Raw genomic sequence first — 14,227 nt, 5'->3', positions numbered from 1 at the left:
CAGATTATCCATTATATTGACCAGGTACTATAGTGGCTGCTCTCAGATTATCTATTATATTGACCAGGTACTATAGTGGCTGCTCTCAGATTATCCATTATATTGACCAGGTACTATAGTGGCTGCTCTATCAGATTATCCATTATATTGACCAGGTACTATAGTGGCTGCTCTCAGATTATCCATTATATTGGCCAGGTACTATAGTGGCTGCTCTATCAGATTATCCATTATATTGGCCAGGTACTATAGTGGCTGCTCTATCAGATTATCCATTATATTGACCAGGTACTATAGTGGCTGCTCTATCAGATTATCCATTATATTGACCAGGTACTATAGTGGCTGCTCTCAGATTATCCATTATATTGGCCAGGTACTATAGTGGCTGCTCTATCAGATTATCCATTATATTTGCCAGGTACTATAGTGGCTGCTCTATCAGATTATCCATTATATTGACCAGGTACTATAGTGGCTGCTCTCAGATTATCCATTATATTGACCAGGTACTATAGTGGCTGCTCTATCAGATTATCCATTATATTGACCAGGTACTATAGTGGCTGCTCTTTCAGATTATCCATTATATTGACCAGGTACTATAGTGGCTGCTCTATCAGATTATCCATTATATTGACCAGGTATTATAGTGGCTGCTCTCAGATTATCCATTACATTGGCCAGGTACTATAGTGGCTGCTCTATCAGATTATCCATTATATTGACCAGGTACTATAGTGGCTGCTCTATCAGATTATCCATTATATTGACCAGGTACCATAGTGGCTGCTCTATCAGATTATCCATTATATTGACCAGGTACTATAGTGGCTGCTCTATCAGATTATCCATTATATTGACCAGGTACCATAGTGGCTGCTCTATCAGATTATCCATTATATTGACCAGGTACCATAGTGGCTGCTCTATCAGATTATCCATTATATTGACCAGGTACTAGCTAGCCGTTTAGCACCGGTTACACTGACAATCATTGAACCCATAACAACAGCTAGTCTACCTGGTTGGATCCCCCATTAGCTGACTCCCATAACAACAGCTAGTCTACCTGGTTGGATCCCCATTAGCTGACTCCATAACAACAGCTAGTCTACCTGGTTGGATCCCCATTAGCTGACTCCATAACAACAGCTAGTCTACCTGGTTGGATCCCCATTAGCTGACTCCATAACAACAGCTAGTCTACCTGGTTGGATCCCCCATTAACTGACTCCATAACAACAGCTAGTCTACCTGGTTGGATCCCCATTAGCTGACTCCATAACAACAGCTAGTCTACCTGGTTGGATCCCCATTAGCTGACTCCATAACAACAGCTAGTCTACCTGGTTGGATCCCCATTAGCTGACTCCATAACAACAGTTAGTCTACCTGGTTGGATCCCCATTAGCTGACTCCATAACAACAGCTAGTCTACCTGGTTGGATCCCCATTAACTGACTCCATAACACCTGGGGTCCAAACACAACTAAAAGACATTCCAGACATTGACAGGTATTTCTTCCTAACCCTTTAAGAGAATCCAGGCTACACACCACTGTTTCTTGTTCTGGTTTAGTAGTAGCCTACAAGGTGACACGCATTGCTTTGTTATGCAGGAAAATGTCCAAAGATGGAAAAACATTTGGTTTGTCTGGCAACTATGTTTGATTGAGCCTGGTTGTACTCATTAGTGCACAGCTTCCCAAACCTTACCAAAACATTTCGCAACAGAAAAGGTTTTTGGACGACAGCGAGAGTTTCTATTGAACAAATGTAGGTAGCTCCCAACCCGTATCGTTTAGTAACCCGTATCGTTTAGTAACCCGTATGGTTTAGTAACCCGTATGGTTTAGTAACCCGTATGGTTTAGTAACCCGTATCGTTTAGTAACCCGTATGGTTTAGTAACCCGTATGGTGTAGTAACCCGTATGGTTTAGTAACCCGTATCGTTTAGTAACCCGTATCGTTTAGTAACCCGTATCGTTTAGTAACCCGTATCGTTTAGTAACCCGTATCGTTTAGTAACCCGTATGGTTTAGTAACCCGTATGGTGTAGTAACCCGTATGGTTTAGTAACCCGTATGGTTTAGTAACCCGTATCGTTTAGTAACCCGTATGGTTTAGTAACCCGTATGGTTTATTAACCCGTATCGTTTAGTAACCCGTATCGTTTAGTAACCCGTATGGTTTAGTAGTAACCCGTATCGTTTAGTAACCCGTATCGTTTAGTTTTTATGCCCATAGTTGCATGTGACTTTTACTTGACCAGACGGACTAGTTTCTTTAGCGACAGCTTTACAAAGAAATCCGATGCACGTCTTCCTTCAGGAAGTTAAAGAAATTAAACTTTTGACCGTCTTGGGGATCATGCGTAATCATGATAATGTGCTGTCAATCGCTTATAACAATAATACCCTACTAGCCTATCACATCTTTCATCATTTAGCCCTACATTTAAACTACTGCCTTTCCGATCTGTGTAACCAGAAAGCTGCTCTCAACCTAAACTAAATACATTTTATTTAGCCCTACATTTAAACTACTGCCTTTCCGATTTGTTTAACCAAAAAGCTGCTCTCAATCTAAACTAAATACATTTTATTTAGTTTCAATCGGTAACATCACTCGCTCTGAGACCTTGAAGTAGTTGTTTCCCTTTGCTCTGTAAGGGCCGCGGCTTTTGTGGAGCGATAGGTAACGATGCTTCGAGGGTGACTGTTGTCATTGTGTGCAGAGGGTCCCTGGTTCGAGCCCAGGTAGAGGCTCGGAGAGGGACGGAAGCAGAACTGTTACATCAGCACACACCATTTGTCTTGATGAAAACCCCGCCAGCCAGTGTACAGGTTGAGATAACCGGTACCGCACCTCAAGTGAACTCAAGCAGTGGGTGTCGCCTTTTCAGGAAACGGACCAAAACGGAGAGGGACCTACCTGAATTTGTTCACTATACAATAGATCACTAAATCAAATCCTGAAATAAAAATCAACTTTTACTAGATAAAATATGAATTTATGGGCTGAATACTTTATGAAGACTTTACATTACATAAATATATACTATAAACCTATACGTGGTGAACCCGCCCACTGTGTTTAAATAGGAAGTACATTTATAAGGAAATAGAGAAAGAAATGGACACTATCCGTCGAAGAAAAATGCTTCTGAGGTTTGCAGCGTTCTTTTACAATTTTATGTAGAAAAGTGTTTTGTAAAAGTTAGGCCATCGCAGAGAGAGGTGATTTGGGGGGTAAGACATCCGCAGAATTGGTAAGTTATTAAAATACTGATTTCAACGTTCAATATGGATCATTTTAGGCTTACTTACATTGTCGCTGATTCCTATTGATTATCCTAGTCAATATGAATCAATGTTATATTATAGGCTACAGGGCTATGAGGTAGGGTATGGGCGATTGACTGCACATGATTGTGATATTAGCTTTGCGCTCTTTCAATTACTGGAGAAAGACGTGTATCAGGTAAACTAGTTTCTTTGAAAAAAAAGTCCATCTAGTCAATTCGGCCAAGTAAAAGTGACGTGCAGCAATGGGCATTGAAAGGTTTTTTTTTCACCCGAGTTCCAAGTTGTTTTGACCACACTGAAGTCGAAAGTCATCATCAACTTGCTGTAGTCACCTCTGTTAAGGTGAGGTGTTGTAAATGTAGTGTAGTCAGTCTGTTAAGGTGAGGTGTTGTAAATGTAGTGTAGTCAGTCTGTTAAGGTGAGGTGTTGTAAATGTAGTGTAGTCAGTCTGTTAAGGTGTGGTGTTGTAAATGTAGTGTAGTCACCTCTGTTAAGGTGAGGTGTTGTAAATGTAGTGACGTCACCTCTTAAGGCGAGGCGTTGTAAATGTCCCAACACAGGAAGTCCATGTATAAGGAAGTAGAGGAATAAATGGACGTTATGGGTAGAAGACAAAAACATCTGAGGTTTGTAGCTTTCTTTTACAATTTAATGTAGAAAAGTGTTCTGGAGAAGTTAGGCTATCATAGAGAGACAGAAGATTTAGGGGTAAGACATCTACAGAAATGTAAAGTTAATACAATACTGATTTCAACTTTCAAGAATGATAATTTTACTGTACATTGGTGTTGATTCATATTGCTTAGCCTAATCAATATGATCCAATGTGATGTGATGTTATAGGCTACAGGGCTATGAGGTAGGGTATTATTGGTAAAGGCGATTGACATCACATTATCGTGATTATTATCCGCATGTCGAAACTGCGTTAGAAAGACGTGCATCGGAATTATGTAAAGCTGTCACTAAAGAAAATAGTCTGTTTCGACAAGTCAGTCAAGTAAAAATGACCTGCAACAATAGCATAGAAACTAATTAAATGTTGGGATAAATCAAAGTTCAAGTTGAAAATGCTTTCTGGCGACATGGAACTTGGCCGGCGCACCGTTGCGTAATGTTACCCACTGGTTCAATCGTTGTCGGCACACCTTTCTTCTGAATACCTGCCCCGGTGCAACGGACGAGATAAACTGTTGGCACCTCATGTGAAGTCAAGCAGTGCATGGGTGTATTCACTAAGGGCACTATTCCAATTTATGAAATTACGCCTTTCCTACGGACTGCTCATAGTTTCTATTCAGACTTTACCTTACTAAGTTGCATAACGGGTTTTGCAGGCGTGGTTCCCTTGCGACCGCTGAATAAATGTAATTCAACCGCTGAAAACACTCCCACTTGCTGGCCAACAGATTTTCTGGTGGAGTTTTCATTAAATAGCGTTTTCAGTACATATATTTTAAGCCTTTAAGTACGATGTACCTTTAATTAGATTTTTTTCGACAGACTAGAATACATCGAGAGAACGGGTTCAGAATATAAAAAATTATCAGATTTTGTAGATTATTTAGGCACATTTTAGGGTTAAGAAAGTATGTATGAATCATAAAAAAACTGGTTTGGAGAACCTTTACACACGACGCAAAAATGATGCGAAATCTAAGCTTCAAATGGAAGAAAACGAACACTAAAGTGACAGTTATAAATGTATGTGGGTTTTACTGACGGTGGCTCTCGATAGTGGCTGGTATTTAACATGATACAACTTGTAAAATAAACGGAGAAAAGCCCGGGCACAGCCTATAATTAAAACATTCCGAAGCTCATACATCAACTCGGCAGGTTCAGTCCTACAGAAGCCTAAAGCTTGGGGGTCCAAATTGCATCCACGCCTATTATGAGGTCACACCAGTAGAGGTGCGTGCTTAAAATCACTGGGGAAGACAGAAAAATACAATACAATCTATGTGTTGTAATAATGTTTTTGCTCTATAACCTGTTAATTCATATGCCTTGTGACCATGATCAATCAATCAATCAATCAATTTTATTTTATATAGCCCTTCTTACATCAGCTAATATCTCGAAGTGCTGTACAGAAACCCAGCCTAAAACCCCAAACAGCTAGTAATGCAGGTGTAGAAGCACGGTGGCTAGGAAAAACTCCCTAGAAAGGCAAAACCTAGGAAGAAACCTAGAGAGGAACCAGGCTATGAGGGGTGGCCAGTCCTCTTCTGGCTGTGCCGGGTGGAGATTATAACAGAACCATGCCAAGATGTTCAAAAATGTTCATAAGTGACAAGCATGGTCAAATAATAATCAGGAATAAATCTCAGTTGGCTTTTCATAGCCGATCATTAAGAGTTGAAAACAGCAGGTCTGGGACAGGTAGGGGTTCCATAACCGCAGGCAGAACAGTTGAAACCGGAATAGCAGCAAGGCCAGGCGGACTGGGGACAGCAAGGAGTCACCACGGCCGGTAGTCCCGACGTATGGTCCTAGGGCTCAGGTCTCTCAGTTGGCTTTTCATAGCCGATCATTAAGAGTTGAAAACAGCAGGTCTGGGACAGGTAGGGGTTTCGTAGCCGCAGGCAGAACAGTTGAAACTGGAATAGCAGCAAGGCCAGGCGGACTGGGGACAGCAAGGTGTCATCATGCCCGGTAGTCCTGACGTATGGTCCTAGGGCTCAGGTTCTCAGAGAGAAAGAGAGAACGAGAGAATTAGAGAGAGCATACTTAAATTCACACAGGACACTGGATAAGACAGGAGAAGTACTCCAGGTATAACCAACTAACCCCAGCCCCCCGACACATAAACTACTGCAGCATAAATACTGGAGGCTGAGACATGATATAGGCTTTAGGCCTAAAGGTCGAGACAATAAGAAGACACAGTGGGAGATTAAATTCAACAACACCTTTGTTTTTATCACAAAACCAGAGAGCAACTTCTGTCCGGTTAAGTCCACAAAGCATATTCTATGTAACAGACAGTTACATGACCTACATCATGGTCAAGAAAGTTAATGTTTCCGACATTTTCAGACCGCTAAACAACTATTGATTTAGAACCACAGAGAGTTACAGCAAGTTGCAAAGAATGGTTCATGGTCCTGATTTATGTGTTTGCAAGTATAAAACACATGTTGACTCACCCTACTTGTAGAGAAACGCCAATGACATCCTCCTCTCTTTCATGTTGACAAAATGGTCTATCACTCTGTCATACAGTACACGGTCTATCACTCTGTCATACAGAGCTTTTAAATCAAAGGCCAAATGCTCGCAGGCTTCCCTTGTCTTCAATGCTACGGGCAACAATGTCATACTCGTTTGGACCAGACAGCATCAGATAGATGGCCTACACATAGAGAGACAGAGGGGCGCTGTTTAGCTCGCTCGGATGCTTTCTCCTGTGAGATACATTCAGCCTCTTGCGAATTAAAGGACAATTCTGAAGCAAAGAGAGACGAAAGATACATTATAGCCTGGCTTCCTTTGGTATAGAATAAATACATGTCAGCTATTTTAACTGTATGTAATGTCTACTTGGTAAATGTTTATAATGTCTGTCAATCTAAGCTGTAACATATTTTTAGTTGTGTGTACCCGAGGTAGACAAGCTGTTATTATGGAGTAAGCTAATGGGGATCCAAGTCAAATCAAATCAAATTAACTATGCATGTTTAAATGCAATATGAAGTCTCTGTTTGAACTTTGACCACAGACAGTAAAAGTGTTGTCATTGTTAATGGTTCTTCAACAATGTTCAGAAATATTGACTGTTCTGTTATTTCTTATTGTAGCTGAGTGAGCTGTGACTTACATCTAAAATGAGTCTCTCTGGGGAGAGAGAGGAGGAGACCACTGCCTCTAAAATGAGTCTCTCTGGGGAGAGAGAGGAGGGGACCACTGCCTCTAAAATGAGTCTCTCTGGGGAGAGAGAGGACGAGACCACTGCCTCTAAAATGAGTCTCTCTGGGGAGAGAGAGGAGGGGACCACTGCCTCTAAAATGAGTCTCTCTGGGGAGAGAGAGGAGGGGACCACTGCCTCTAAAATGAGTCTCTCTGGGGAGAGAGAGGAGGGGACCACTGCCTCTAAAATGAGTCTCTCTGGGGAGAGAGAGGAGGGGGACCACTGCCTCTAAAATGAGTCTCTCTGGGGGAGAGAGAGGAGGGGACCACTGCCTCTAAAATGAGTCTCTCTGGGGAGAGAGAGGAGGGGACCACTGCCTCTAAAATGAGTGTCTCTGGGGAGAGAGAGGAGGGGACCACTGCCTCTAAAATGTGTCTCTCTGGGGAGAGAGAGGAGGAGACCACTGCCTCTAAAATGAGTCTCTCTGGGGAGAGAGAGGAGGAGATCACTGCCTCTAAAATGAGTCTCTCTGGGGAGAGAGAGGAGAGAGGCACTGCCTCTAAGAGGAAGTATTCTGAGAGAGAGGAGGGGACCACTGCCTCTAAAAAGAGTCTGACTCAAGACACCAGTTCTAAGAGGTAAGAGATCAATTGTAAATAAAGTAATTTTAAAGATGTACAACTAATTTAAGAGAAGTGTTTCCAAAAATCCTTTGACCAGGGGGCCTCCCGAGTGGCGCAGTGGTCTAAGGCTCTGCATCGCAGTGCTAGCTGTGCCACTAGAGATCCTGGTTTGAGTCCAGGCTCTGTCGCAGCCGGCCGCGACCGGGAGACCCATGGGGCGGCGCACAATTGGCCCAGTGTCGTCCAGGGTAGGGGAGGGTTTGGCCGGCTATGCTATTATATTGGGTTCTGTAGAATACTATCAGTATGTGATCTTGCAGACATTGATTGATGTAGCTTTATTAAACAAGCACCATTCTCCATTCATCACTGAAATGGCCAGAGTAGTCTGTTCTCTGGGCAGTGAATGAGTAGAGTAGAGACTGTGTGTAAAGTAGAGAATCCCATAGTGAATGAGTAGAGTAGAGACTGTGTGTAAAGTAGAGAATCCCATAGTGAATGAGTAGAGTAGAGACTGTGTGTAAAGTAGAGAATCCCATAGTGAATGAGTAGAGTAGAGACTGTGTGTAAAGTAGAGAATCCCATAGTGAATGAGTAGAGTAGAGACTGTGTGTAAAGTAGAGAATCCCATAGTGAATGAGTAGAGTAGAGACTGTGTGTAAAGTAGAGAATCCCATAGTGAATGAGTAGAGTAGAGACTGTGTGTAAAGTAGAGAATCCCATAGTGAATGAGTAGAGTAGAGACTGTGTGTAAAGTAGAGAATCCCATAGTGAATGAGTAGAGTAGAGACTGTGTGTAAAGTAGAGAATCCCATAGTGAATAAGTAGAGTAGAGACTGTGTGTAAAGTAGAGAATCCCATAGTGAATGAGTAGAGTAGAGACTGTGTGTAAAGTAGAGAATCCCATAGTGAATGAGTAGAGTAGAGACTGTGTGTAAAGTAGAGAATCCCATACATGCTCCAGATTTTTTGCAATCTGGAAAAGGCTTCAGAACAGCAGCCCCTCATTTCAAAGAAACATCAGGACTTGAGTTCAGCTATGCAGTTGTCGATGTGATATTGATGCACTATTGATGAAGTGATCTGTCTCCCTGTTTTGTTGAAAGTGTCCAGAAGCCCAGAGCAGAGTCACCTACACCCAGCCGGGAACCTCTGAGACGTGGCAAAATGTCTGAACAACAGATGAAAAGCTCTGACTACCAGTTGGACTATGAAAACGTTCAGGATCCAGTTGAGACGATGGAGGGGATTGTCAGCCAGGGTGCTGTAATGTTCACACACAACCCTCTGGGTATGAGGAGTAAGACTGGGAGTTGCAACAGCCCTCCCGTCCACACCTTACATCTTTCTCTATTCATCAAATTACTGCTTTAATATTAGATCATGTTGATCAGTTTTAACTTTCAAAAGTTAATCTTCTAGTTTTATGGTATTAATATCAAATCTCATGTTTTTCCTACAGGTCAAACTCTTCTGACAGTCCAACAAGACATTAAGGCTAAACTGAAACACAAGTATCAACACATATCTGAAGGAATTGGAAACCAAAGTCTGTTAAAGGACATCTACACAGAGCTCTACATCACAGAGGGTGGAAGTGGAGGGGTCAATAATGAACATGAGGTGAGACAGATAGAGATGGCATCCAAGAAACAAACCACACAAGAGACACCAATCAAATGCAACGACATCTTCAACCCTTTACCTGGACAAGACAAACCTATCAGAACTGTGCTGACAAAAGGAATCGCTGGCATTGGAAAAACAGTCTCTGTGCAGAAGGTCATCCTTGACTGGGCAGAGGGAAAAGCAAATCAGGACGTTCATTTCATGTTTCCTCTTCCTTTCCGTGATCTGAACCTGAAAAAGGACCAATACAGTCTGATGCAACTTCTTTCCCACTACTTCTCAGAGCTGAAAGAGATTGACAGCATTGAAGATGGTGAAACCAAAACTGTTTTCATTTTTGATGGTCTGGATGAGTGTCGACTTCCTCTAGACTTCAAAAACAATGAGAGGTGCTGTGATGTCACGAAGCCAACCTCAGTGGACGTGCTGCTGACAAACCTCATCAAGGGGAATCTGCTTCGCTCTGCTCTCCTCTGGATAACATCACGGCCTGCAGCAGCCAATCAGATCCCTCCTGAGTGTGTTGACCAGGTGACAGAGGTACGAGGGTTCAATGATCCACAGAAGGAGGAGTACTTCAGGAAGAAAATCACAGATCAGAATCTGGCCAATGAAATCATCAAACACATGAAGACATCAAGGAGCCTCCACATCATGTGCCACATGCCAGTCTTCTGTTGGATATCAGCCACTGTCCTTGAGATGATGCTGAAAGAGGCAGAGAAGGATGAAGTCCCCAAAACTCAGACCCAGATGTTCACACACTTCACGCTCATCCAAATCATTGTGAAGAACAAGAAGTACAACAAAGCCACAGAGACAAACCCAAAGGAACTGTCTCAGTCAGACAAAGAGATGATCCTGAAACTGGCAGAGCTGGCTTTCCAACAGCTGCAGAAGGGCAACCTGATCTTCTATGAGGAGGACCTGAGAGAGTGTGGCCTTGATGTCACAGAGGCATCAGAGTACTCAGCATTGTGTACAGAGATCTTTAAAGAAGAATCTGGGCTGTACCAAGAGAAGGTCTACAGCTTTGTGCATCTGAGCATGCAGGAGTTTCTAGCAGCAGTGCATGCTTTAGAATCATGTCTGGACAAGAAGGAAAATGTTTTTTCCACCACTAGTGAGGATGAAGATGAGGAGTCAATCCAGTTGTCTGACTTACACAGGAGAGCAGTGGACCAGGCCTTGAAGAGTGAGAATGGACACCTGGACCTGTTCCTTCGCTTCCTTCTGGGTCTCTCACTGGAGTCCAATCAGAATCTGTTACGAGGCCTTCTGACACAGACAGGAAGTACAACACAGAGCAATGAGGAAACAGTTGAGAGAACAGTCAGGTACATTTCAGACAAGATCGAAAGGGAATCCTCACCAGAAAGGATCATCAACTTGTTCCACTGTCTGAATGAACTTGGTGCCAACTCTCTAGTTGAAGAAATGCAAACCTCCCTGCGATCAGGAACTCTTTCAGAAACAAGACTAAAACTTGACCAATGTTCAGCCCTGGCCTACCTGTTACTGATGTCAGAGGAGGTGCTGGAGGAGTTTGACCTGAAGACATACACCACATCAGAGACAGGTTATCAGAGGTTGCTGCCGGTAGTGAAAACCTGCAAGAGAGCACTGTAAGTTCTGTTATTGAGTTGATGTATACAGTATCATTATTCTGAAGGATTTGTATATCTAACAGATGATCTCCTCTCTCCAGACTGGATCGCTGTAAACTCACATATAAATCCTGTGAGACTCTGGCCTCAACTCTGGCCTTCATTATCCACTGTGAGTGTTTATATATTATGTATGTAGTTAGTATGTGTATGTTTTTAACATTATTTGAACATCTTGGTAAATATGCAGAAACATACATCAAATGTGATAAATATATCAAACTAAGGTTAAATATCTTGAGTGAGTTAGTATGTTTTTAACATTGGTTAATCATGTGTCCTTCTGTTATTGTCTTAATGCATATCATTATTCTTAAAGCTTTGTATATTTAACAGTGTATCACTATATCTCCTCTCTCCAGACTGTCTGGCTGTAAACTCACATATAAATCCTGTGAGACTCTGGCCTCAACTCTGCAGACACCAAACTCCCCCCTGAGAGAACTGGACCTCAGCTACAATGACCTGGGAGACAGAGGAGTGAAGCTGCTCTGTGTTGGACTAACCAGTCCACTCTGCAACATACAGACACTAGTGTGAGTTAAATATCTTCAGTATCCACTGTGAGTGTTTATATATTATGTATGTACTGTATACTGAACAAGAATATAAATGCAACATGCAACAATTTGAAAGGTTTTACTGAGTTACAGTTCATATGAGGAAATCAGTCAATTGAAATAAATTCATTAGGCCCTAATCTATGGATTTCACATAAATGGGAATTCAGATATGCATCTGTTGGTCACAGATACCTTAAAAAATATAAGTATGGGTGTGTATCAGAAAACCAGTCCGTATCTGGTGTGACCACCATTTGCCTCATGCAGCGCGACACATCTCCTTCACATAGAGTTGATCAGGCTGTTGATTGTGGCCTGTGGAATGTTCTCCCACTCCTCTTCAATGGCTGTGCGACGTTGCTGGAAACTGCCGGGAACTGGAAGACGCTGTCGTACACGTCGATCCAGAGCATCCCAAACATGCATGTCTGGTGAGTATGCAGTCCATGGAAGAACTGGGACATTTTCAGCTTCCAGGAATTGTATACAGATCCTTGCGACACGGGGCCGTGCATTATCATGCTGAAACATGAGGTGATGGCGGCGGTTGAATGGCACGACAATGGGCCTCAGGATCTCATCACGGTATCTCTGTGCATTCAAATTGCCATCGATAAAATGTGATTTTGTTCATTGTCCGTAGCTTATGCCGGCCCATACCATAACCCCACCGCCACCATGGGGCACTCTGTTCACAACGTTGACATCAGCAAACCGCTCGCCCACACAATGCCATCACGACGCCCTACACGCTTTCTGCCATCTTCCCGGTACAGTTGAAACCGGGATTCATACGTGAAGAGCACACTTCTCCAGTGTGCCAGTGGCCATCGAAGGTGAGCATTTGCCCACAGAAGTTGGTTACGACGCCGAACTGCAGTCAGGTCAAGACCCTGGTGAGGATGACGAGCACGCAGATGAGCTTCCCTGAGACGGTTTCTGACAGTTTGTGCAGAAAGTATTCGGTTGTGAAAACCCACAGTTAAATCAGCTGTCCTGGTGGCTTGTCTCAGACCATCCTACAGGTGAAGAAGCCGGATGTGGAGGTCCTGGGCTGGCGTGGTTACATGTGGTCTGTGATTGTGAGGCCGGTAGGATGTACTGCCAAATTATCTAAAACGATGTTGGAGGCGGTTTATGGAAGAGAAATTAACATAAAATTCTCTAGCAACAGCTATGGTGGACATTCCTGCAGTCATCATGCCAATTGCACGCTCCCTCAAAACTTGAGACATCTGTGGCATTGTGTTGTGTGACAAAACTGCACATTTCAGAGTGGCCTTTTATTGTCCCCAGCACAAGGTGCACCTGTGTAATGATCAAGCAGTTTAATCAGCTTCTTGATATACCACACCTGTCAGGTGAATGGATTATCTTAACAAAATGGATTTTCTTAACAAAGGAGAAATGCTCACTAACAGGGATCTAAACAAATTTATGCACAACATTTGAGAGAAATAAGCTTTTGTGCGTATGGAACATATCTGGGATATTTTATTGCAGCTCATGAAACGTGGGACCAACACTTTACATGTTGGGTTTATATTTCTGTTCAGTATAGTTAGTATGTGTATGTTTGTAACATTATTTTAACATTTTGGGACATATCCAGAAACATACATAACATATATAAAACTTAGGTAAATATCTTGAGTGAGTTAGTATGTTTTTAACATTGGTTAATCATGTGTCCTTCTGTTATTGTCTTAATGCATCTCATTATTCTTAAAGCTTTGCATATTTAACAGTGTATCACTATATCTCCTCTCTCCAGACTGTCTGGCTGTAAACTCACATATGAATCCTGTGAGACTCTGGCTTCAGCTCTGCAGACACCAAACTCCCCCCTGAGAGAACTGGACCTCAGCTACAATGACCTGGGAGACAGAGGAGTGGAGCTGCTCTGTGTTGGACTAACCAGAGGAGTGGAGCTGCTCTGTGTTGGACTAACCATTCCACTCTGCAACATACACACACTAGTGTGAGTTAAATATCTTCAGTAGGAGTTATTATGTGGATGTTTTAAACATTTGTTAATCATGTGCTCTTCTGCCCTCTAGTCTAGGTCAGTGTGGTCTGACAGAGGGTTGCTGTTCAGATCTGGCCTCAGTCCTGAGCTCACCCAACTCACAACTGAAACAACTGGAGCTGAGAGACAATGACCTGCAGGACTCAGGAGTTACACTGCTGTCTGCTGGACTGGAGGATCCAGACTGTAAACTACACACACTGGGGTAAGTACAGCTGTTTCAGTCAGGTCGGTACTGAGCTGAGTTACACTGCCCTCTGCTGGACTGGAGGATCCAGACTGTAAACTACACACACTGGGGTATGTACAGCTTTTTCAGTCAGGTCGGTACTGAGCTGAGTTACACTGCCCTCTGCTGGACTGGATGATCCAGACTGTAAACTACACACACTGGGGTATGTATAGCTGTTGTAGTCAGGTCGGTACTGAGCTTAGTAAAACAAATACTCTGAAAATCTAATGTTTCATGACAATGTTTGTGTCATGGACAAAATTATGGGTGTCCTACAAGATGATTGACACCAGTCCACCAACCTAGACAGCTGTTGTGT

The 14,227-nt window shown here is 42.8% G+C and overlaps 1 protein-coding gene across 1 annotated transcript; it reads left to right on the top strand.

Annotated features, from left to right (window-relative positions):
• The first annotated feature begins 7,716 nt into the window (after positions 1-7,716).
• Positions 7,717-13,712, top strand: LOC123484381 (protein NLRC3-like). The gene is made up of 5 exons (XM_045214673.1): positions 7,717-7,803; positions 8,895-9,088; positions 9,251-11,042; positions 11,126-11,196; positions 13,708-13,712. The coding sequence occupies exons 2-5, from the start codon at positions 8,956-8,958 to the stop codon at positions 13,710-13,712; spliced, it is 2,001 nt and encodes a 666-aa protein (XP_045070608.1). The 5' UTR covers positions 7,717-7,803; positions 8,895-8,955.
• Positions 13,713-14,227: the final 515 nt, after the last annotated feature.

Source organism: Coregonus clupeaformis, unplaced genomic scaffold, assembly GCF_020615455.1.
Source record: "Coregonus clupeaformis isolate EN_2021a unplaced genomic scaffold, ASM2061545v1 scaf0294, whole genome shotgun sequence".
In the NCBI taxonomy this organism is placed as follows: Eukaryota; Metazoa; Chordata; class Actinopteri; order Salmoniformes; family Salmonidae; genus Coregonus; species Coregonus clupeaformis.
The sequence above is the reverse complement of the archived record's forward strand: the minus strand, read 5'-3'. Positions and strand labels throughout refer to the sequence as shown.